The following is a 26,206-nucleotide window of genomic DNA, read 5'->3' as shown; positions in this document are numbered from 1 at the left end:
TAGCTATCACTTTTCGTAAAATATTAATAAGTAAATGAGATATACATAATAATATATCGATGCATTTACGATTTAAAATTTTTGTGTGTGTTGTGTTTATTTGTTTTTTTTTCTACCTAGGTATCTAATTATGATTGATTAAAAAATTTTTGCAGCAATATTATTTGTATTAGATTCGTAAATTGGTTAGTAACGATAAAAAGTTCTTACCTATTTCTGATTGCGTATCGTCGTAAACTTTCTCGTCATCGAAGTCTTTAGAAACTAATCTAGTAAATCTTGAAGATTTGACCTCGTTTTCTTCTGGGAATGGTGGTAAGTATGTGGAAGGTGGGTTCGTACTACTTGGGGCAAACGGCTGTGGACATTTAGGATCCTTGGATCCAGGATAACAAGAGCTCGGAGTGGGAGGTTTAGGGCACCTAGGGTCAGTGCTGCCGGGGTAGCAACGAGGTGGCTCGGGCGTTGTAGGTTTAGGGCACCTAGGGTCAGTGCTGCCGGGGTAGCAACGAGGTGGCTCGGGCGTTGTAGGTTTAGGACACCTAGGATCGGTGCTGCCGGGGTAGCAACGAGGTGGCTCGGGCGTTGTAGGTTTAGGGCACCTAGGGTCAGTGCTGCCGGGGTAGCAACGAGGTGGCTCGGGCGTTGTAGGTTTAGGACACCTAGGATCGGTGCTGCCGGGGTAGCAACGAGGTGGCTCGGGCGTTGTAGGTTTAGGACACCTAGGATCGGTGCTGCCGGGGTAGCAACGAGGTGGCTCGGGCGTTGTAGGTTTAGGACACCTTGGGTCGGTGCTGCCAGGGTAGCAACGAGGTGGCTCGGGCGTTGTAGGTTTAGGGCAACGAGAATCTGTTGAACCTGGATAGCATTTAGGCTGTGAAGTTACAGGAGGCAAATAGGTAGGTGGTGTAAGTGTGGTCGGACGGGGTGGCTGCGGGCAATTAGGATCTGGAGAACCAGGATAGCAGACTGGCTTGGTAGGCTTTGGTGATGTAGGTTTAGGACACCTTGGGTCGGTGCTGCCGGGGTAGCAACGAGGTGGCTCGGGCGTTGTAGGTTTAGGACACCTAGGATCGGTGCTGCCGGGGTAGCAACGAGGTGGCTCGGGCGTTGTAGGTTTAGGACACCTTGGGTCGGTGCTGCCGGGGTAGCAACGAGGTGGCTCGGGCGTTGTAGGTTTAGGACACCTTGGGTCGGTGCTGCCGGGGTAGCAACGAGGTGGCTCGGGCGTTGTAGGTTTAGGACACCTTGGGTCGGTGCTGCCGGGGTAGCAACGAGGTGGCTCGGGCGTTGTAGGTTTAGGACACCTAGGATCGGTGCTGCCGGGGTAGCAACGAGGTGGCTCGGGCGTTGTAGGTTTAGGACACCTTGGGTCGGTGCTGCCGGGGTAGCAACGAGGTGGCTCGGGCGTTGTAGGTTTAGGACACCTTGGGTCGGTGCTGCCGGGGTAGCAACGAGGTGGCTCGGGCGTTGTAGGTTTAGGACACCTTGGGTCGGTGCTGCCGGGGTAGCAACGAGGTGGCTCGGGCGTTGTAGGTTTAGGACACCTTGGGTCGGTGCTGCCGGGGTAGCAACGAGGTGGCTCGGGCGTTGTAGGTTTAGGACACCTAGGATCGGTGCTGCCGGGGTAGCAACGAGGTGGCTCGGGCGTTGTAGGTTTAGGACACCTAGGATCGGTGCTGCCGGGGTAGCAACGAGGTGGCTCGGGCGTTGTAGGTTTAGGACACCTAGGATCGGTGCTGCCGGGGTAGCAACGAGGTGGCTCGGGCGTTGTAGGCTTAGGACACCTTGGGTCGGTGCTGCCGGGGTAGCAACGAGGTGGCTCGGGCGTTGTAGGTTTAGGACACCTAGGATCGGTGCTGCCGGGGTAGCAACGAGGTGGCTCGGGCGTTGTAGGTTTAGGACACCTTGGGTCGGTGCTGCCAGGGTAGCAACGAGGTGGCTCGGGCGTTGTAGGTTTAGGGCAACGAGAATCTGTTGAACCTGGATAGCATTTAGGCTGTGAAGTTACAGGAGGCAAATAGGTAGGTGGTGTAAGTGTGGTCGGACGGGGTGGCTGCGGGCAATTAGGATCTGGAGAACCAGGATAGCAGACTGGCTTGGTAGGCTTTGGTGATGTAGGTTTAGGACACCTTGGGTCGGTGCTGCCGGGGTAGCAACGAGGTGGCTCGGGCGTTGTAGGTTTAGGACACCTAGGATCGGTGCTGCCGGGGTAGCAACGAGGTGGCTCGGGCGTTGTAGGTTTAGGACACCTAGGATCGGTGCTGCCAGGGTAGCAACGAGGTGGCTCGGGCGTTGTAGGTTTAGGACACCTAGGATCGGTGCTGCCGGGGTAGCAACGAGGTGGCTCGGGCTTTGTAGGTTTAGGACACCTAGGATCGGTGCTGCCGGGGTAGCAACGAGGTGGCTCGGGCGTTGTAGGTTTAGGACACCTAGGATCGGTGCTGCCGGGGTAGCAACGAGGTGGCTCGGGCGTTGTAGGTTTAGGACACCTAGGATCAGTGCTGCCGGGGTAGCAACGAGGTGGCTCGGGCGTTGTAGGTTTAGGACACCTAGGATCGGTGCTGCCGGGGTAGCAACGAGGTGGCTCGGGCGTTGTAGGTTTAGGACACCTAGAATCGGTGCTGCCGGGGTAGCAACGAGGTGGCTCGGGCGTTGTAGGTTTAGGACACCTAGGATCGGTGCTGCCGGGGTAGCAACGAGGTGGCTCGGGCGTTGTAGGTTTAGGACACCTAGGATCGGTGCTGCCGGGGTAGCAACGAGGTGGCTCGGGCGTTGTAGGTTTAGGACACCTTGGGTCGGTGCTGCCCGGGAAGCAGCGAGGTGGTTCAGGCGTAGTAGGCTTTGGGCAACGAGAATCAGTAGAGCCGGGATAACACTTGGGCTGCGAAGTTACAGGAGGCAAATAGGTAGGTGGTGTAAGTGTGGTCGGACGGGGTGGCTGCGGGCAATTAGGATCTGGAGAACCAGGATAGCAGACTGGCTTGGTAGGCTTTGGCGATGTAGGTTTAGGACACCTTGAGTCGGTGCTGCCGGGGTAGCAACGAGGTGGCTCGGGCGTTGTAGGTTTAGGACACCTTGGGTCGGTGCTGCCGGGGTAGCAACGAGGTGGCTCGGGCGTTGTAGGTTTAGGACACCTAGGATCGGTGCTGCCGGGGTAGCAACGAGGTGGCTCGGGCGTTGTAGGTTTAGGACACCTAGGATCGGTGCTGCCGGGGTAGCAACGAGGTGGCTCGGGCGTTGTAGGTTTAGGACACCTAGGATCGGTGCTGCCGGGGTAGCAACGAGGTGGCTCGGGCGTTGTAGGTTTAGGACACCTTGGGTCGGTGCTGCCGGGGTAGCAACGAGGTGGCTCGGGCGTTGTAGGTTTAGGACACCTTGGGTCGGTGCTGCCCGGGAAGCAGCGAGGTGGTTCAGGCGTTGTAGGTTTAGGACACCTTGGGTCGGTGCTGCCCGGGAAGCAGCGAGGTGGTTCAGGCGTAGTAGGCTTTGGGCAACGAGAATCAGTAGAGCCGGGATAACACTTGGGCTGTGAAGTTACAGGAGGCAAATAGGTAGGCGGGGTAAGTGTGGTCGGACGTGGTGGCTGCGGGCAATTAGGATCTGGAGAACCAGGATAGCAGACTGGCCTAGTAGGCTTTGGCGTAGTAGGCTTGGGGCATCGCGGATCCGTGCTGCCTGGGAAACACCTTGGTGGGGCAGGGGTTGTTGGTTTTGGGCATCTTGGATCTGTGCTGCCAGGATAACAATTAGGTGGAGCGGGTGTAGTTGGCTTAGGACATCTGGGGTCCGTACTGCCCGGGAAGCAGCGAGGTGGTTCAGGCGTAGTAGGCTTGGGGCATCGCGGATCCGTGCTGCCTGGGAAACACCTTGGTGGGGCAGGGGTTGTTGGTTTTGGGCATCTCGGATCTGTGCTGCCAGGATAACAATTAGGTGGAGCGGGTGTAGTGGGCTTAGGACATCTGGGGTCCGTACTGCCCGGGAAGCAGCGAGGTGGTTCAGGCGTAGTAGGTTTGGGGCATCGCGGATCTGTGCTACCTGGGAAACACCTTGGTGGTGCAGGGGTTGTTGGTTTTGGGCATCTTGGATCTGTGCTGCCGGGATAACAATTAGGTGGAGCGGGTGTAGTGGGCTTAGGACATCTGGGGTCCGTACTGCCCGGGAAGCAGCGAGGTGGTTCAGGTGTAGTAGGCTTGGGGCAACGAGAATCTGTAGAGCCGGGATAACACTTAGGCTGCGAAGTAACAGGAGGCAAATAGGTAGGCGGGGTAAGTGTGGTCGGACGTGGTGGCTGCGGACAATTAGGATCTGGAGAACCAGGATAGCAGACTGGCCTAGTAGGCTTTGGCGTAGTAGGCTTGGGGCATCGCGGATCCGTGCTGCCTGGGAAACACCTTGGTGGGGCAGGGGTTGTTGGTTTTGGGCATCTTGGATCTGTGCTGCCAGGATAACAATTAGGTGGAGCGGGTGTAGTGGGCTTAGGACATCTGGGGTCCGTACTGCCCGGGAAGCAGCGAGGTGGTTCAGGCGTAGTAGGCTTGGGGCATCGCGGATCCGTGCTACCTGGGAAACACCTTGGTGGGGCAGGGGTTGTTGGTTTTGGGCATCTTGGATCTGTGCTGCCAGGATAACAATTAGGTGGAGCGGGTGTAGTGGGCTTAGGACATCTGGGGTCCGTACTGCCCGGGAAGCAGCGAGGTGGTTCAGGCGTAGTAGGCTTGGGGCATCGCGGATCCGTGCTACCTGGGAAACACCTTGGTGGAGCAGGGGTTGTTGGTTTTGGGCATCTTGGATCTGTGCTGCCAGGATAACAATTAGGTGGAGCGGGTGTAGTGGGCTTAGGACATCTGGGGTCCGTACTGCCTGGGAAGCAACGAGGTGGTTCAGGCGTAGTAGGCTTGGGGCATCGCGGATCCGTGCTTCCTGGGAAACACCTTGGTGGTGCAGGGGTTGTTGGTTTTGGGCATCTGGGATCTGTGTTACCAGGATAACAATTGGGGGGAGCGGGTGTAGTAGGCTTAGGACATCTGGGGTCCGTACTACCCGGGAAGCAGCGAGGTGGTTCAGGTGTAGTAGGCTTGGGGCAACGAGAATCTGTTGAGCCGGGATAACACTTAGGCTGCGAAGTAACAGGAGGCAAATAGGTAGGCGGGGTAAGTGTGGTCGGACGTGGTGGCTGCGGGCAATTAGGATCTGGAGAACCAGGATAGCAGACTGGCCTAGTAGGCTTTGGTGTAGTAGGCTTGGGGCATCGCGGATCCGTGCTACCTGGGAAACACCTTGGTGGGGCAGGGGTTGTTGGTTTTGGGCATCTTGGATCTGTACTGCCAGGATAACAATTAGGTGGAGCGGGTGTAGTGGGCTTAGGACATCTGGGGTCCGTACTGCCCGGGAAGCAGCGAGGTGGTTCAGGCGTAGTAGGCTTGGGGCATCGCGGATCCGTGCTGCCTGGGAAACACCTTGGTGGGGCAGGGGTTGTTGGTTTTGGGCATCTTGGATCTGTACTGCCAGGATAACAATTAGGTGGAGCGGGTGTAGTGGGCTTAGGACATCTGGGGTCCGTACTGCCCGGGAAGCAGCGAGGTGGTTCAGGCGTAGTAGGCTTGGGGCATCGCGGATCCGTGCTGCCTGGGAAACACCTTGGTGGGGCAGGGGTTGTTGGTTTTGGGCATCTTGGATCTGTGCTGCCAGGATAACAATTAGGTGGAGCGGGTGTAGTGGGCTTAGGACATCTGGGGTCCGTACTGCCCGGGAAGCAGCGAGGTGGTTCAGGTGTAGTAGGCTTGGGGCATCGCGGATCTGTTGAGCCGGGATAACACTTAGGCTGCGAAGTAACAGGAGGCAAATAGGTAGGCGGGGTAAGTGTGGTCGGACGTGGTGGCTGCGGACAATTAGGATCTGGAGAACCAGGATAGCAGACTGGTCTAGTAGGCTTTGGCGTAGTAGGCTTGGGGCATCGCGGATCAGTGCTGCCTGGGAAACACCTTGGTGGGGCAGGGGTTGTTGGTTTTGGGCATCTTGGATCTGTGCTGCCAGGATAACAATTGGGGGGAGCGGGCGTAGTGGGCTTAGGACATCTGGGGTCCGTACTGCCCGGGAAGCAGCGAGGTGGTTCAGGTGTAGTAGGCTTGGGGCATCGCGGATCCGTGCTACCTGGGAAACACCTTGGTGGGGCAGGGGTTGTTGGTTTTGGGCATCTTGGATCTGTGCTGCCAGGATAACAATTAGGTGGAGCGGGTGTAGTGGGCTTAGGACATCTGGGGTCCGTACTGCCCGGGAAGCAGCGAGGTGGTTCAGGCGTAGTAGGCTTGGGGCATCGCGGATCCGTGCTACCTGGGAAACACCTTGGTGGAGCAGGGGTTGTTGGTTTTGGGCATCTTGGATCTGTGCTGCCAGGATAACAATTAGGTGGAGCGGGTGTAGTGGGCTTAGGACATCTGGGGTCCGTACTGCCCGGGAAGCAGCGAGGTGGTTCAGGCGTAGTAGGCTTGGGGCATCGCGGATCCGTGCTTCCTGGGAAACACCTTGGCGGGGCAGGTGTGGTTGGTTTAGGACATCTTGGATCTGTGCTGCCAGGATAACAATTAGGTGGAGCGGGCGTTGTGGGCTTAGGACATCTGGGGTCCGTACTGCCTGGGAAGCAGCGAGGTGGTTCAGGTGTCGTCGGTTTGGGGCAACGAGAATCTGTAGAGCCGGGATAACACTTAGGCTCGATAGTTACAGGAGGCAAATAGGTAGGCGGGGTAAGTGTGGTCGGACGTGGTGGCTGCGGGCAATTAGGATCTGGAGAACCAGGATAGCAGACTGGCTTAGTAGGCTTTGGCGTTGTTGGCTTAGGGCAGCGAGGATCGGTGCTACCTGGGAAACATCGTGGTGGGGCAGGTGTTGTAGGATTTGGACACCTGGGGTCGGTACTACCGGGGAAGCAGCGAGGTTCTTCAGTTGTAGTTGGTTTGGGGCATCGTGGATCAGTACTACCTGGGTAACACCGAGGTGGTTCGGGTGTTGTAGGTTTTGGACATCTGGGATCTGTATTACCCGGATAACAATCGGGGGCAGCGGGTGTAGTTGGCTTGGGACATCTAGGGTCTGTACTGCCCGGGAAGCAGCGAGGTGTTTCGAGCGTAGTAGGCTTGGGGCATCGTGAATCAGTTGATCCAGGATAGCAAATTGCTCCAGGTGTCGTTGGAGGTAAGTAAGTAGGAGGACTTTGTGTTGTTGGCCGGTTTGGCTGTGGGCAATTAGGATCTGGTGATCCGGGATAGCAAACAGGCTTCGAAGGTGTTGGTGTTGTTGGTTTGGGACACCGGGGATCTGTGCTACCAGGGTAGCACTGTGGCGATGCTGGAGTCGTTGGTCTTGGACATCTCGGATCAATATTGCCTGGGTAACAGCGAGGCAGATCAGGTGTCGTGAGCTTTGGGCAACGCGGGTCCGTGCTGCCTGGGAAACACTTTAATGGTGTAGGTGTCGTTGGCCTTGGACATCTGGGATCGGTGTTACCTGGGTAACAGTCGGGAGAATCTGGTGTTGTTGGTTTTTGGCACCTTGCATCAGTACTACCGGGGAAACACTGAGGTGTTTCAGGAGTGGTTGGTTTGGGGCATCGCGGATCTGTTGTGCCAGGATAGCATGGCGGACCAGATGTTGATGGAGGTAAATACGTAGGAGGATTGGGTGTTGATGGTGTAGGGCAACGTGGGTCTGGACTACCGGGATAACAGCTAATTGGGCCTGGAGGTGTTATGTTAGGTGGTGTGATTCTGCACCGGGGGTCGGTAGAACCAGGATAGCATTTAATTTGTGGAGTAGACAGACATTCAGGATCTCGTGAGCCTGGGTAGCATTTTTGCGAAGGTCTAAATGTAGTAGTTATTTCTTGTTTTACTCCATCACAGCTTGAATCGCAGTTGTTCGTGCAAAGCTGAAAAATAATCATGATTATTCTTTAGAATCTGCTTAACGAATTTAGAACCATTTCATATTAATTATTTCGTTACCTCAACATTACACGTTAGATAGACTTGATCATTATCTGGGAAGCGGAATGCGCTAACTTTACTGTAAGCAATCAGAGTCGCGCCGCTCTTGCCGGTGTTGGTCGTTTTTTGCCAAATGTCGATAAGCTTTCTTTTCCTGTTAAAAATCGTTTATTATTATATTGGTTACCTTGGATCAAATGCACGGTTATAATTTTCAAAGTGCTTAGTTAAGCGAATACAAATAAATTTGAATATGTATAATTTAGAAGTTTGTAACGACTGAAACGATAGATAGATATTTGAAATGATGTTACTAAATTGAAACCTTTAAAAGCACAGAACGACACGATATAATAACAGTATTTTATGTTTTGGAACTGTTTAATTTATTATACATGTTGTAACCGATATTATTTTGTTATGCTAGAATGAAATGCGCCTTACTTGGGACAACCTTCCTTGTCGGTGAGCTGAATTTTGTTTGTTTGCGGACTATCATATTCGTCGTTGTCATAAGCCCAACAATCGTGAATTTTAAGGTTGAACTGTTTTCTTACATCTTTTAGGTATACTAATATTGTCAGATATTCGCCAATCTTGATCGAGTCCTTAAGTGGGGTTGTCTGAAAAATGATAGTATTATTATAGACAGTTGTTAACAACTTTTCAGATCATAAAATATTGCAGCGTTTGATAAAAGTTCTTCCGTTTAGTACCGTAAATAATTTGTTGATTTTCAAAAAAATCTTTATTTTTTTGCAACTCAGTAATACATAAAATTATGAAAGGAGTAAAGTATATGTAATATTGTCGTCACACGATCGGTGTTTTAAAAACGCCTTCAAATCAACAAAAGACTGATTCTTCGCATAATGCTGTAAATAAAGTGCGCAGTTTTACTTCATGGAGGATGCAGCTTATGCGAAATACTTACATTAGGAAAAACTCCCTTTTGAATATCCATCCAACATTCTACTCCTCCGGCAGGGCCTTCAACAGCTACGACGTCGAGCATATCAACCATAAATGGTTTTAATTTAAGCGTGTGCTGTTCCTTCGTTGCGACGGCACCAGCTGATACTTCTATAGACGTGCGTACGCATGACACCTGGAAAACGAATATTGGATTTCAAATATCACTTTTAATAAGAATTTATTTATTTTCGTTCATATACTAATGCCAGCTTCTGCTATTGGTTCGCGTGGAACTATATCTGTGGTTAAAGTGTGGTTAATTCAGATTATAAACTACCTGGGGTCAAATTTTTCAGAAGCCTCTCAGTAGTTAGTCAGTAATTGTTAAATCAAAAAATACCAAATATGAGCATCATTTATTAATTCATTCACACAAGCATGGTAACAAACTTTCGCGTGTATAACAATATTAAGACTTGGGATAATATTGTGGAAACAAGTTATTACCTTACGAGCAAAGTCCAATGATCCTTGCACGAAGTCATCAGCTTGGAAAACGAGGACATTGTCGATAGTACCACATGCATTGCAAAGGGGTCGAGAACCACAGCCATTCAGGGGTACTCGGAACGAGTACCGCGATTGGCTTCCACCCAAAGATACATATCTGAAATTTATGACAATATGCTGTTATTATCTAATAAACATAGAGTATGTATATATGTATGTATTTCCAAAAGTAGGAACATATCTTTCTTGGAATGGACGTTTTTGAAATTGTAATTATACTTGGACTTAATATAGCCAAATTACTTACTTGCACTTTGGATCATTTAGATATCCCTTACTGTAAATGATACCATCGTAAATGTCGGCAAATTCCACGGTGACATCGATAAAGTCACCAGCGCATTGCACGTTTATGTCAGGGGACAAGGGCGAGTCAGCAGCCCTTGAACCCCTTATGAAGTTGACCCCAGTATCTTCGGTGCTCTCATAGAACGGTGAGAGCCCATGGTCGCCGGCTAACTCACGGTTCAGTTCAACCGCGGTTAGGGTTTGGATTGAGTCATCTGAAACAGCTGTAGCGAGCGACAGCTACAGACAAATTATTTAGTTAGTATTTTATTTATTATCGATATTTTACCTAACATAAATTTTATTTGCTAAGGAGTATGGAGTATGTGTTTATTTATGGAGTCAAGTCGATATTATTTGAATTTACTTAATCCATAAAAATATAATCAATGCCTTCGTTTTAAAAGATAGGCAACAAACAAGTAATTTTTACATCAATAAATGTGTACAGGCGTGAAAAAATATCTAGGAAATACTAACATTGTTGCTTTTGGATTAAGCTTAAAATACGACAGATTCCATTTTAGACAAACGGTCAAATGTAATTAATTATTCACATATTTAACCCTCTCTCAAATTACCAAGGATCTGTGTGTGAGATGACGGCACTATTATCATTTCAAATCTTTATTTATTGTTTGTTCCGCAGACAATGAATATTAGCTCTCACGTACTTAATTTGGTGTCACAAACCACTGCACATTATGAAAACTAAAACACGATCTACATTGACGGTATTATGGGTATAATTAAAAAACAATATGAGTAAGGCTTATAATGTTTTGGTTTACTTGAACAGATGTAATGTTGGTGATTTGATGATGATGATATGACTTAATTTCATACATATCATATCATCACAATCGTGCGTTAAATATTCATATTTGTGATTTATCGGTTCGATATTCCAAACAGTTTTTAAGTGATATTAAGTTTTAGTCAAGAGTAGGCAAGATTCAAGCGGGATTGTTTTTATTTGTTAGTTTTCTTAATTATATGCAAGTCCCAGAGCAGGGAAACTATATAGGTAATACTCGCGTATGACTTAATTAAGAAAAAGTTGACTTTCAACCACATATTCTAACCCGTTGGGGGATGATTGATATTGATCTAACTCGTAGAGTTCTCGCTGAACTCTATGCTCTCATTTGTAAGGTAATAGCAAAAAACGTGTTTATTCACGACTATGCAATACAAATCTTAAAATTATCAGTGGGTCTCTAATATATTGAGCATGTTATTACACATGTTAATTTGAATCTCTCTATCAATTAAAAAAACTGCATCAAAATCCGTTGTGTAGTTTAAAATCTTTAAACATACATAGCATAGGGACCGACGCGACGCGGGAAACGACTTAGCCTTATGATATGAAGTGATAATAATTTATTTTCTTACTTAATTCCGTTATTGCATGTTTGGTTTAAACTTTTATGAGTTTGAAAGGGACAGTTGCGACATTATTAAGATGAGTGAAGGTATGGTGGTTTGACCTTAAGGTCAGCAAATGATTGTGTGACAAACTATTTTAACTTATTATGCAAGTTTGGAGTTGTTTGTTAATCGGTGAGAAATATACAATAACATTACCAAAGAGACTAAATATAGGTACCTATCTGTTCAACAAATACGACGCCTCATTAGAGATTGGAGTGATATTTAAAATAAGTCATCCTATTGACCTCTTGTAAATATTCTTAGCTATCTTGGTTTATTCTGCTCCTTTCGTTTAAAGTATGTTCTAAACGGTCGTAAAGTTTTAACACTCACCTGCACGAGTGCAATCAGTGCCGCTATGCGCATGACAGCCGCTTCATGGGGCCCTGAAACAAAAAGTTAACATCTTAATTAATCATGTTCCCACGTCTGTCAAATAAAATTCCTTAAACCCAGTCAATGTTCAATCTAAATGATCATTCCTATAATAACACCATTTCTTGGCAATGACCAGGTTAACGACATGTTAAATGTTTGGTAATAGTAAAGTGTACGGGTAACGAGGCTAGTAGCTAATATTAACTTTTTTGGAATCGAATAAGCCTGTGATCGTGCTGTTATAACATAAAATGTATTGTGTTATTATTCGTCTTACGCATCCCCAATGCTTAAAGCCGACTAAAAAACCCTTTAACCCAAAAACTTTCACAATGTATGAGAGCTCAGGTCAGAAGAGCCTGCCAAGGTTGCTAGACGAACAACCTTATTAGTTGGATACGTAAAGGTACGTTACGCTTATTATTACTACGCTAAATAAGTTAAAAACATTTAACTATGTACCAAGCTTATCCAAAATCTAAAACAAATGGCCAGGGCCACTTTTTTTTAGAAAATATTGACAAATGTATAAAAGTAATCGTTGCGTAAAGTTTCATTAATATTTGCTCATCTAATCTTTATACAAGGCAACCGTATGTAAAAATTGATGTCATTGCGCATATAGATATTTAAAGTACAGTTAACATATTAATAGTAAAATGTTCAATGCTTTTACTATCATTATTTACAAATATTGCAAATGGTCATGCCACACAATGGTGCTAAATGATTACATGTACAGTTACTTGGAAACTGAAATATTACGAAATAATTTTCATCTCTGCTTGTCAAAGTTAGTCGTTATAAGTACACGTGGAGTCGTGTTTTCAAATTACAGACTCATTAGAAATAGGTATCCAGTATTTATTATTATCTTGATCTTTAATGTTTGCGATGATTTTCTATTAAACATTATTTTAACTCTCATAAAACTCGGGAGCGTACCGAATCAATAGTAGTTACAATAAATTGGATACACTTTAATTACTGTTTTAGTTATCGGCCCATAAACGTACGAGAACAATAGTGTAATAGTTTTCAATTATAAAATATAAACAAATGGAACTTTTATGCAACTTGGTATGAGATAAACGTGAAGGATTTTATCATTAATTAAATCACCGAACGACATTAAACCGGTCAATCTATAGTTTTTTTGTACAAACAACTGTTATTGATAAATACATTGTAATATTGTTAATAGTTTAAGTGGCAGCTCACGAAGAGGACTTTAATTGTAAGGTTGCATCTTGGATTCGTGAGGTCAGCCGCGTGAACCCGCCCGATGTGTTTCCGCGTCTTATTTCGTCATAGGCTTCTCCAATTAAATGGTCCTGAACTGTTTCGACACGCCTTATGTTATGTAAGTATCAATGGAGATGCTTGACTGGATAGTCCAGAAAAGAGGACTCGAGAACATTATAATATGTATACTGTATAGTGTGACTATCCAAGTACAGATGAAGAGGTTATGAGTTGTGATCAAGTAGCCATTATGATACTTGTATTCAAGTGTCTTCGTCTGAATTGCCTGTATTAACGGCTATGAAGCCTATTATGTAATTGTAGCCTATTATAGCAAATATAGGTATAGTGTAGATTTATAAGTATCAGAGTTCCTGGATCCTTCTAATATAGTATTACAATGTTGACATAGAATATTACGTGTTCCAGAGTTCAAGTCAGCCTACACATGTACACATCAACATATTGCATTCGCTTAGTTGGTGGTCAACATTGTCTCGTGATGTAATTACAAATAAGTTTGCTACACTCGTATAATAAATAATTTGTTAATTGTTTACAAGGTTCTTTCACACGCACGCATTCGTACGTTTGTGTAGTTTCGACAAACAAGATTCTTCACATTTTGTAGCTCACCGTAACTTGGTTGCGAGGGAAATACCTATAGTTTTTGCCTTGGTAATTAATACTAATCGGCTTGAACAATACTGGCTCCTGGAGTTTCTCATGTTTTTGTCGGATCGTTTGAAGTAACACTAATTTGTATTGTTCCCTGTGCATTGGTGATCGATTACACGTCTATGAATTCTTTAGTAACCTATCTTTTCACTCCATCGTGATTAATTGTGGTGGTGATAATTAATCAATGTTTCTTTGTGAGTTTTTTGGAAGCTTATTGCCGAAATATCTCTATTTTACATTTTACAAGTATTATAAAAAAGTTTCGTGAGACTATAATATATTTTCTATTAAGCTCTCATATTTGTTTTTTTTCTTCTACAAAGAGTCTTTGGATATCAATTGAAGTAGATATATCTATATATATTATGTCAGGCGATAACTTTGGACTATAATGTAAGTTTGTTTTTGATAGGCCGCAAAGGTTAAGTGTTGTGGTCACGTATTATTTATTAGAACTGACAAACAATAAAAACTAATTTGTTCTGTGCCAAGTGACCTTTATCTTATACTATTTATTATAAAAACCAGCTATCCATGAATGATAACGTAACGCCAAATTTCCGCGACGAGGTAGGCTGTATTTTACTGTGAATTTAAAGACTTGACAGCCTAGTATATTTCGTAAAAATACTGGTTAATTCAACAACATAGTCTAATTTATTAAAATTTTAATATCCCCTTCCATAGTAGCAATATGTCTACGCTTCTACTCCTGTATTTACTATAATGTAGACGATTATTTTGAATTTACAACCTATGTGTTAGTCTTTCACATTAACATACAAAACAAATCGATATTGTATAGATTTCATTAGTACACTCGTCTCGTTAAAAATCTTACTGCATCACAATTTCGTGTTGAGTAACCATTTGTGGCAAGTTAACAAAAGTTTTGTAATATAAAACCATTGAGAGAATTGAATACGTACTTATGTTGAAAATGAAAATGATTTAAAATAATTATTCTGTTATTACAATGACCAATACACACCAAGGTTGAAGTTTAAATCCTTAATTATAACTAATCATCGTGTAAATTCGGTAAAGTTCATGGGGTCGGCATAATGCTTAAGTAATGTATGTTTTTGTACTCATCATTTGAATGTGCCTAAAAAAAATTGTTTAATGTTCACATTTATTTATTTTTGAAATGATGAGTTCTACTTATGCTCGTGCTATTATAACACGCACAAGGTAATCGACGTTTGTACATCGTGTAATTAAGAAGCCGTGAAAGAGTCAATTTATTAGATAATATTAAGTGTATGTACATTGAATAATTAAATTGATTATTTTTGCATTAGTCATCATTAGCTTGCAATAAACGACTTAAATATTAAATTTTACAGTGCTAAGTAGAATGCCTAAGTAAGAAATTGAACTTAAAAGCATGCGAACAAATTTGTATAATAACTATGATTTCGAAGTACTAGTTGTGTTAGCAAGATACAATGTTAAATTTTTTTTACTGCACAATATTGTAGAGCCTTAGGTTAAATGGATGTCATTGCATTAAAAACCAAACGGCGTTATTTATATAAACGAAATTACATTTGGGTATAAGGTACATTTGGTACGAGGTGTTTATTTTATTTGTACCCATTTGTGTACAACATTAATAAAATTAGTTTTTTATGTTCCATCCGTCTGTTTTAAGCACCGATGTCATCGAATTATTGAATATAATCTGTGTCACGGCCGGCGTGACTTCATCGTCTCGTAAACCCTCAACCCTAGACCGGTCAGACTGGTTGATGCGCATCGCAATATATCGGTGATCCGCCCAGAACTTGCAATACATAATTCGTAAATTGTTGAACAAGGCCCTTTGCTTTATTTGATTGTTATCGGCGCATCCCATACAAGTGGAGTTCGAAACGCGTTTGGATGGTATTACGTATTCATAATACGGCCTTCCTTTATAAGATTTCGCATCACTGTGTGCAATTGTATTCTTAGTCTACTGTTATCGAGTCCCGAGTCAAGTATAGGTACGAACAGTAGGTATTTTCTGTCGGAATTACGATCAACATAATATATAATCGTCAGACTTTGATGTAACACTTAACACTTTTAAAAAAGCTCTCAAGAAAGTATACCCGACATTGTTACCTGTTCATATTTTTACTCAAAACCTTTTAGGCTTCATTAAAAGTACATATTTTGTAAAGCATCCGAAGATGTTTCGTAGAGATGTACGCTATCGTCACGAGAAGTTGGGAGCTTAATGTCAACTGTTGTGAAGGGCCTGATATTTGGAATTCCTGTATCTAATGCCTTAAACTGTCCTTATAATTGAATAAGTTATTATATGTCGTCATTGCATAACAATCAGATTTCCTTTTTGTTTATTAAAATCTATTGTATCAAATTCAAAACTTAAGTTGCGGTTTAAGACAATGTAACAAAAAGCTTGAATTGTTCTATAAATATGAGAAACAGTTTAAGTAATATGTAAAGTTACGTTAGAATTCTAGAAAATAATTAAGTTTTTTGACAAACTATTTACAAATCTCTTTGCCATTTAACCATTTTTACTGCTGTCGTTTTTGTTGTTCAAAGGCAACCAGTTTCGTAAATAATCGTGTTCACAGTATAACAATTACTTTATTAATTACCATCTAAGCATATTGCATACATTTAAATTTTGTTCTAAAATTAAATTTACGTGGGAATAAACTTAGTCAATATAAAGGTTCGTGCTCATTATTTTGACGGGCTGCATAATACGAGGAAATACATCAATTTACGCTGACCTCATCAAACCTTTATAATATACACTATCCGGGTACTAAAGTCATCTCCGTGATAAAATTTATGCATTTGTTAGAATGAATGTTTTCATTCCGCACTTCATTTGCTGTGGAATGTTTATAAACGATGTTTATGTTACTGTGCTTTATGTGGTTACGTATTCGTTCAATAATTTGTGATGTAATATAGTAATGATGCTTGTGAAAAAAGTTTAGATCATACCGTTTGTTTTTACGATCGCATATTATCGATATCTGCCGTAATCAAGGAGTGAAATCGCAGAAATGTTAATCATAAATTAAACAAATCTATCTTCGTGCACTTCACACTTAGTATTTTTGCAATCAGCTGTTAAGAACTTAAAGGTGTCAAAATCATTAAATTAGCCGCTAGGTGCTAATTAAAAAGTTATCAAATGTCGTTTCATTCATGACACGATTTTCTATGTTTAAAAGTGCTTGTTTTAGTTTTCAATGGAAGACTACGTAATACAATACTCAAAGCACAACTAAAAATTTAGCAATGTACTGGAGAAAATACGTGTTGTTTTTACCATAGCACTTTGGCAGTTATTGTGACTGATAAACTATTTGAAAATAAAACGAACACGTAAGTTGGTAAGAAAAGCTTACATAAGTACATTTGCATAGGTATTGTGTATTATGTAAATATATTCCTTACTTGGGCTGCTAATATAAAGAAAATGTGTCTACATTAAAAATGTTCTTAAAATACGAGTAGCGTTTGCAACATTGTGTTAATGTGGCTGCGATTATAAGCTGCATGTTGAAAATTGAATTAAAATTACAAAAGACTAATACTTATTATCTATTGTATTTGTTAATGAAGTGTTGCTTGCCGTAAATAGGTTTAAATGAATACCGATAACACTTATAATAGAACTGATATAAAGCAAGAATGCACTCCCGATACGAATGTTTATAATAAGAATGGTATCTTTGGAACTATGCTATAAAAGGTGCTTTCAAATATTAAACGTATACAATCGTTTATCAGTGATTATGTACAACGTGTTTGAGCACTGAATCATTTTATATGTCAGAATGCATCTTCAATGCCTTAGCCTCATGCATAAGGGTTTGGAATTTCATAATTGTGTTACTCAATATTTAAATGGGGTCAAGTGATGAATCTTGTGCCTACCCCTTAATTACACCTTATGTTTCTGTACCTTAATTCATCGCAGGCAATTTGCGTGTTGCAACGTTGTGGGTAATGATCAAACATCTTGTAAAATGTTTAACAAGGAACTAACTAGACTTGCGGTGTGTTAATGTGAAGTCATTTAAGACGCTGAAGACTACATGTACCTGTTAGTAAGCGGTCATGTGTATTTATAAAATATACAACATATACAAAGTGATTTTTTTTTATAACTAAAACTTTGGCAAATCACGTTCTGTACTTAAACTAAAAGTTGACAAATCATGATGACGGAAGGATACTACAGAATATTAAAAATCTTTAATAGTTTAGGCACCCTGTCTTGAATCCTATAGTTTTATAGTACAAAATGTCAAAAATAATGATAATTATAAAATAAAACTATTTAAGAACCTGAACGCCCGTAAAGATTAATTATACCGTATCACAACAATATAAACTGCAGCGGTAGTTGGTTAATTACCTGAAACAAAAAACATAACAATTAAGGATTGGTATTAAAACAAACATTCATGAAGACCCTTACTACCATATAAAATTATAAAAACTCATAAAGAACATAAAAATGAAACGGATGGCATTAAGTCACTAGCTACAGAAGCAGCAATTGAATCACGCTGTTATTACAAAACATCACGATATTTATAATAATATGTCATTGAATAAAGCACCTACAACTTAATCATTGATGGTAATGTATGTTTAACGTTGGTTACATTACGCGTCTTTTACTGAGTCATGATCGATGCTTGATGCTCCAATCGGAAGTGTGATCGTTAAAAAACGATCTTACTCCATCTCATTATAGGATCGTTGATATCCCGGTACTAATATAATAATAAGTCTTTAAATACTTTAGCAACTCTCAGAATCGTTGCGCCAAATAATATTTTCGAACAATTCTGTTAAGAGTATCGAAAAATGGAAGCGTTTGGATTGTTACGTTAACATTCGTAGGCATCTCACTGTTTTTTGCCACAATCTCATGGCACGAATTTCTTCTGTAGACTTTATCAGTAATACGCAGTCAGGTGTCATGTTGCTAATGAATTGCACGTAACTTGAAACTTGGCAAATACTGGATGGTGTAAGCATTACAAAAAGATCAACTTCTACATCATGTAATTGTAATTTACGCCTATCTAAGTTTCAAAGTGTGAATTAGATACATAAGAAGATGGATGATGAGCGTAAAGGGCAACACGCAAACGTAACATAAAGTGTAGAAACAATGATTTTTATTAGGATTAAGTAATTTTAAAATAAGATTCGTAAGTACGTGAAGATATAGTGTCAGCGTGTGGTTTGAAACGGTCGCTGTAACCTTTAAAGCGTCAGGTCAGACATGATGGCGCGGGCGCATTAAGCTCGGTCTACAGTAAAGATCATCCAATAAATCGACGCATACGTTCACTTGTGTGAATGTACTGATCTATTGGTTGCACGTGTATTCAACATAATAATATGATACATACAATAGAAGGTTGAGAAACCAAGTATTATATTATTTGTCATGATAAAAACTTTAGAGCCTTTATGTTTTAAGTATCTATATATATTGTTATAAATTATATTATTACTGACAGAAGTTACTGCTTCAAGAATATGTTACCATAGATAAAGTAATTAACGTTTGATTAATATGTTTAACATTTATTTTCTATGCAGATACATACATGCACAAAATATTTGAGACCTTTTGTCGTAACATATTTACGCCGTATTCTATGAATTACGTACAAACGACGGGTTTGCTCAAGTAGTGTTTTGTTCTCACGATTACATTAATTAGTTTTATCTTTTAATACATATTTGTCTGTCGTGTATTGGCTGACTATTCATATTTAGTGCTGATAGTGCCGTAAATACGGTTCAAATGGTAATTACACTAATTAGTTTCTTTATATTCTTGCAGTTTATCTCAGGAACGATCTTTTTCAGTCGACTGTGAGAGTGTTTTACAAACAGTACGATCATCATTCATGTTCCTTAAATATTACAATAAAAAATGTACTGCTATGTAATTTAGTTTCACAGAACTCGTATTATTTCATCAATTACATCTTACGATACAACATTTACAAAAAGTGGCTTTACTAACCTTTTATGTAAAATGTAATCACCCAGTACTAAAATTATGTTGGGTGTTTACCATGAAGACGTTAAGCAATCTAATTACTTACATCGTTACCTTTATAAATAACGATAGCACCGGAGCTTTAGCGAGCAATAAAGCTCATGGATGTCAGTCATTCAACTAAAGGTTATGTGGTTTCATCGCATATAAATGATGTACAATATTTTGATCGCTAGTCTTGAGCTGAAGATAAGGGGCCCTGTGAGAATTTACTCAACCTTATCGTTGGGAGCAAAGGTAGTTCCCACAGTATTGATGTCCATACCCGAATATCGCTCGATTTTTAATTACAATGTTTGTAGATATATTCAAGGGCGCGTCTATTTATTGCCGTGTAAAGTTAAAACAATGGCGGCTTTAGTTGAGCAATCTGGTGGGTGTCATTTCATAAAGCCTTGGACAATGGAAGGTGCCACCGGATTCTCACAGACTCGCTAAAAAGTAAAATCACAAATCTAAATTACGAAATATAGTCAAACGGATGTACTGCTCTTGGATAATTAATTCTTCTTTATGGGTCAAGAATCGGATACGCGTCATCACAATCAATATAGACTCGACGTATTTTATGGTCGTTCGTAAATCATTGAGAATGATTGAAGTACCTACCTATAAAAAATCCATGGGATATTGTATCGTCTTAAGTTAATGACAGGTTATTTAAAATATGTAAATAAATTAAAAAGTCTGACGACCTTTTGGCTATCGCGCCATAAAGCTAAAAAAAGTATTATCAAATTTTAATATCTTGTCTGCATGGAAACCATACTGGCAAAAAAGTTGACTACCAGACACGTGCATGATTGTGGTGGTGTGTGGTTTTATCAAGATTATTTAGTTTGTATTGTTTTAAGGTCTTTTATTGTATTTTAATGACGTATGTATGTTTTTGAACAGTCCTGTATCGCCTAATGTTTAACTTATGACATTACAAGCATGAAGCATAATCTCGCACTCACTTTTCACAATTAGAAGCAAATAAAATATTATTCAAATTTTGCCATAAAAAGTATTTATGATAAAAATCCTAGATTCATGTTTGATAGGTACATCATAATATTTTAAGTTGTAGTAGTAGATATTTATTAGGTAGTATTTCTAAAGGTATAATACCTTTTCCGTATTAATGGATGGATCGTTTGCGGTTTCCGCGTTAGTTGATTGATCAAAACCAATTGTGTTTTAAAATATTAACATATCTACGAACATGTTATTTGATTAGAATTTCATAATGTTAAATAAGAGGCAACCAATTTCTTGTTTTTATAAACCCCCGTTAATTGTTACTATAGCTACTTATTATTCTGTGGTATAGCATAGGCATAAAAAATCTGAATATTTTTTTCTTGGAAACGTATTAAGTTTTATTAGCGAAAATAGTATAACATGACTATAATAACCAGTTCATCTTAGTTCTTTGTTATTTTAAAGATTCCATTCACGTGTCGACATTGGGATTTTTAGTTTTAGTATGTTTTTATTTTAATATTGTAGGCATTCATTAAGATGCGTTTTTGTCTAATATTATGGTGTTGATGTCATCCTTTACAAAATATATTATAATATGTAAATTATTTTCCATTTGCATTTTAATTATTGCTAATAATACGCCTATTTTTTATCCGGTTGGTCAATGCACGTTTTATTCCTGAATAATTTTGCCATTAGGAAGAGCTGCACTTAAATAAATAAATTGAAATACCTAAATAGTGTATCTGTATAGTTAATTAATTCGTAATGGCCGATTAAGTTTATTTATTATACAAAATCCATCTTATGATGCCATGATATTTGTGGTAAACTATGTAAAGAGCATAGTTCATGCTTCATGGTAGATAATCTGTTTCGCGGCGTGCCTTGAAGTGAACTCTTGGTGTAACGTAACATACAACATCATTGAATAATGTGAAAGGCAATATGTCAGACTTATAATTGTCTTGGATAGTGGTTTTGTCAGGCGAAGGCGCGGATTCATTATTTAAAGCTACTAATTTTATGAACTCCTAACTTTTATGACGATTATAGTTAAAGTATTTTTTTATAGGCTTGATTTGTGTAATATTCAAGACCTGAATAATTTTAAATGCCTATACTTCCTGGTATTGTGGTTATAAAGCTAATCTACAGGTTTACTATCATCAAAATTCAATGAATTTAAATAATAATAAAAAGTCAGCATGATATCATATTTTTTTTCGCACATTAATTTGAATAAATATTTGACTTGACCCTTCAACTGTTGAATAAGGATGATGTACTAACGTAACTGTTATTATAATGAATACAATAATGTGTGATTCTCTTGTAATCCTCGGTTCTTCCAGTTCATTGGCCTTGACATTTCTGATTAAGTTACATAATTATTTAAATTTATTATGCGGTTGATAAGTCCGGGGCAAATGGCACACAAATATTAAACTCGGTTCAGGTTTTTTTATTAAACTCGTTTGATTACATTTCGTGACTTTCATTTGAATTAATTAGCAATACTATAATATTCACATGTGACATTGTGATATGTATTATTAATGTATAATTTTTATTATTTTTCAGTTATGTCTTATATTATTTTGAACACGGTTTGAAGTTTCTCTATTTCATCTTTAGACTTAATTTTTTTTCCACTCTATGAATCAAAATTCCTTAACGTATAATAACGATCGTAAACCGTAATTGATTTTGGTACTGAGAATAAACAGTAAAACTGCAGTATTTATTAAGTGTTTATCATAACGTCATGGCCACACTATAAAGCTTTTATATTGATGAATTAACGCTCAGTCGTTTCGCAAATCGTGTCATCGTTGTAATAATTTGTCTAAAGTGTAATTCCCACACTCATCGCGAAGTTAACGGCTACAAATAATAAACGTTACCACATAAGGAACATTGCAAAGCCAAATGTTAAGTTATTTAAATGGACCGCTCATTGGTTTACCAATAAAAAACTGTAAATGCCATCACAGAGGTCGAGATGAATCACGATGCAACGTACAGATGAACGTCCACTGTACTGAGATTAGTCACAGTCAACATTTGTGCAGTGTATTAGCGACATACATAACATAGATATATTGACTCTCAATATATAATAACTGTCATTTTGCAAATTTTATCTGTTATAAAATAGAGTAATACACAATGCTGATAAAATCTTGGATTTATTCCCTATTGAGTTGCAAGATAAACAGTTATTTTTACATGTTATAAGTGTTGTTACGTTTTTTTTTATGATGGACACAGATATAATATTAGTTCAATCGTTTAAAATTTCACATTTGCAGTTTTTATTTACTGACTCTTTATCGGCTATAATAAGGTTTCGCTTGACGACAGAATACAATACGGTTATTAAGATTTTGTAATGATATTTGTAGTGTTACAGACACTGAAATTACTTAATGTTAAAGATATTTTAGATTTTCTGCAAATACGGCGTATATATGACGGTATAGCTTATTACAAATACTTACTAGTAACTTAACTCTCTACATACACTGTGGTTTATCCACGATTTCATTATCATTATTTTAGCAATCGTTGTCGTAATCTTGTATTGTTCCGGTGTAATTTTGATCACGTTTCCGGGCCATAGAATACAAACGTTTTCGAACATTAAGTTGTGTTTGATTGGATTATGATAATGTATTCGCGTGCTGATGTTACAATCTTAATGTACAATTGATTCGATAATGTTATTGGTAGAATCAACAGCTTAACAAATTATTATTAACGTAGTAGATATCATCTGCAAATGTCGTAAGTTTAATTATTACAAAGGTTCTTTGTTATAAAAGTTTACAACAGATTTTATAGCACTTTAAGACAAATGAAGGTTTTCTAAGTATAAAGTAATGTCGCTATTAACTTTTAATAGCTTCAATTGATTTGCATTGACGCTCGATTCCTTCTACAGAACTGTTATTTGTTATATTCAATTACTAGAAGTAAATACACTACTAATTGTGTAACTTGTTAGGTTAATGATAACATTTATTTCTCCTGATTTGCCATTACAACTGTGGACAGATGACTTTTAGGAAACTTATGATAATTACTTTGGTTCTCAAGTGAAGCTTTGAATATATAGTTTCAGTATTAAAACGTGAAAATATTATATTGCAAAACCGTTCTTTAGTGATTCTCTACTACTATCGACAACTGGCTAGCTATGAATAAATTAATTTTGTATGAAAACTCTCTCTATGAAAAACTTTGTATGAAGACTCTAGCGGGCCCGTAGAAAAATAAATGTAGTATATTCTGAATACGTCAAATTCTCGATTATACCGAGTACAGAACATCGCGCTATTGTTCTGTGAGTGTATTCTTGTCTAAGATGATGATCAAGTACCCTGTTTATCTATTTTAACAACCCCGTTTATTTTAACTGATAATCTGGTTAACCTTTTCGGTTCTACGACTGAAATTAATACGTTTCGTGGTTGATGTATATAGGTTTACTAAAGTGCACTTGTACTAAAGGTTGTTTATACAGAGAAGATAAAAAACATTTGTTTATTAGTATGTTTGTCTCGTGTTATTTTACACATTTTTCTACAAAGAGTGTCATGAGTAATCGGAAACAATAAGAGTGAAGCTTTATACCCGTAATTAATAGTAAAATGGAAGTGGTTTTATTGAAAACAATAGTACTTTGAACTTTCGAGACATTGCAGTTATCAAGGTTTTGAAACACCTAAGATGCGTTTTGTAATAAAAATGCCATACAAAAATCTGGAACACGATGATAGCTCGATTAATCAGTTTGCCTGTTGTGAGCAATTATCAATCAACTACTGATTGTATTGCAAGATTCTACGAAAAATTATTTATGAGTTCATTGTATTGACATATGGAGACAATGGACGAACCACTCCTTAATCTGATCATCTATCGAGTAGCATAATGAAGATTGTATGTTGCGTATTTGATCAAAATGTCAAAATGGAAAGCTCAATTCATATAAGGTAATACGACATTGTTCAATTGAGCTGAACATTACTCCCTATTGTACGCTTCATTCATCAAATGTTATGTAATTATCTAGTATTCTTGCTAGGTGCGATTACAACGTGCTGTGGGACATCTCTGTTTGTACGATTATATCGGTGACTAGTGTTACGTAGTTTCTTGGCTATTCAAAACATTATCACTTGCACCATCCACGGTGACTATTGTATATTTGTCAGCAACGACTGCGACACGAAGCTTAGTAACAAATTAGAGGTGTTGTCACTTGGCTGAGGTCGATGATAATAACAACAATCAAACATTTCTGCGTGGTCTCCGAAACAGAAACGGTAAACACGAATATCAATACCAAGAGGTCACTAATTTACGATGTGCTGGGCGGAGGATGATTTGTTAAACTGTGTAGATATAGCTTTAATTACGATATTGTAAATAACCATTAAAGGCGGTCAAATATTGATTGCAGAGGCAAATTGTTATGTCATTGAGTTTTTTAAATTCTCAGCAGTTATGTCCATAAAATATAAAACATCATAAGTTAATAATTAAAACATGACAGGTACGTTATTAACACACTGGTTAATAGCAATACTCTGGGATCTAACGATTATTTTGTAATAGGTATATATTGCATAAGTTATGAATATGATAGGTACTCATATGGTTCGTATTTACATAATGTTTCTCTGCATCATTTAGATTGTACATAATACACTCCTCGCTAGAAAAAAATCTATACATTCATATGTCATTGACCTACGCGAATATTATACGTCTAATCAATAAATAATAATAAGATGAAGTAAAAAAACACCGACTGCAATATTTTTCTACATGTTAATTTAATGGAAAACCTGTCGTAACATAGCGGGTTGTGAAAGAGTTCAGTATTTTAATTTCATTATAAATTCTTTGATAGTCAATGTAACTAATGATCACTAAATTAATCTGATCTTCGCTATTATAATATCTATTAATATTAACACGTAAATAATACGATGGAATCGATCGCCATGGACAAATTGGGTATAAAAACATTTCATTTACATAATTTTCGCGCTCAATATTCATAAATGAGGCATGCATGTACATTGTACAATATGTATTCGCAAACGATTAGTGAATTACTAATTCTCACGTAAATGATTTGTATGTGTATAAAGTGTGTACATTTCGTAAAATTGTGTGTATGCAAATGTATATTGCAATGAAAATGTACTGACAGCATGTGGGAATACACGCTAATTAGATGTGTGAACCCGATTATAATAAGTAGTACATGTTATATTATGGAGCTACGATCATAAACTACTCATGTTTGGAGCAACAAAAGTTGAGATAATAGTGTAGGAAACTACTTTGGTTCGTGAGATAACTTTTTAAATCAATAGTCTAGATAAACCTTAGAAAATATCACATGGCCATTAAGGTTATCGTTTAAATCAAAGGATGTATTCAGTCCACCTCTCTGGTACACTAGGATGCCCTTTCAGTAGTGAACGTAATGTTACTATGTCGAATGTAAATGAACCAATGATTGTATGGCTGAGGATTCTTATAGCCGATTGTAATTTATTTAAATCGTCCGCGAATGTGTTTTGTTTCCAAATTTCTGACGGCTATTTGCTTTGTACTACAACATGTATTTTTTTGTATGTTA

General features: G+C 39.7%; 1 protein-coding gene across 5 annotated transcripts in view; it reads right to left on the bottom strand.

The window, feature by feature from the left end:
* The window catches only part of zye, a 46,102-nt gene that overhangs the window by 1,038 nt on the left and 18,858 nt on the right, over positions 1 to 26,206 (bottom strand). Inside the window, exons 2-9 of one of the 5 annotated variants that reach the window (XM_076125729.1) lie at positions 11,526 to 11,578; positions 9,715 to 9,995; positions 9,405 to 9,564; positions 8,917 to 9,090; positions 8,427 to 8,605; positions 8,001 to 8,136; positions 1,128 to 7,924; positions 211 to 1,067 (exon numbers count right to left, since the gene is read on the bottom strand). In XM_076125729.1, coding sequence (XP_075981844.1) covers positions 211 to 1,067; positions 1,128 to 7,924; positions 8,001 to 8,136; positions 8,427 to 8,605; positions 8,917 to 9,090; positions 9,405 to 9,564; positions 9,715 to 9,995; positions 11,526 to 11,558 — 8,617 coding nt within the window. In that variant the 5' untranslated portion in view covers positions 11,559 to 11,578. Of the gene's footprint in view, positions 1 to 210; positions 7,925 to 8,000; positions 8,137 to 8,426; positions 8,606 to 8,916; positions 9,091 to 9,404; positions 9,565 to 9,714; positions 9,996 to 11,525; positions 11,579 to 26,206 lie in introns of all 5 variants that reach the window. The other 4 variants (XM_076125730.1, XM_076125731.1, XM_076125732.1 and 1 more) reach the window with 4 other exon arrangements.

The sequence above is a fragment of the Anticarsia gemmatalis genome, chromosome 18, assembly GCF_050436995.1.
Source record: "Anticarsia gemmatalis isolate Benzon Research Colony breed Stoneville strain chromosome 18, ilAntGemm2 primary, whole genome shotgun sequence".
Taxonomy (NCBI): Eukaryota; Metazoa; Arthropoda; class Insecta; order Lepidoptera; family Erebidae; genus Anticarsia; species Anticarsia gemmatalis.
Note: the sequence above shows the minus strand (reverse complement) of the source record. Positions and strands in the feature narration are given on the sequence as shown.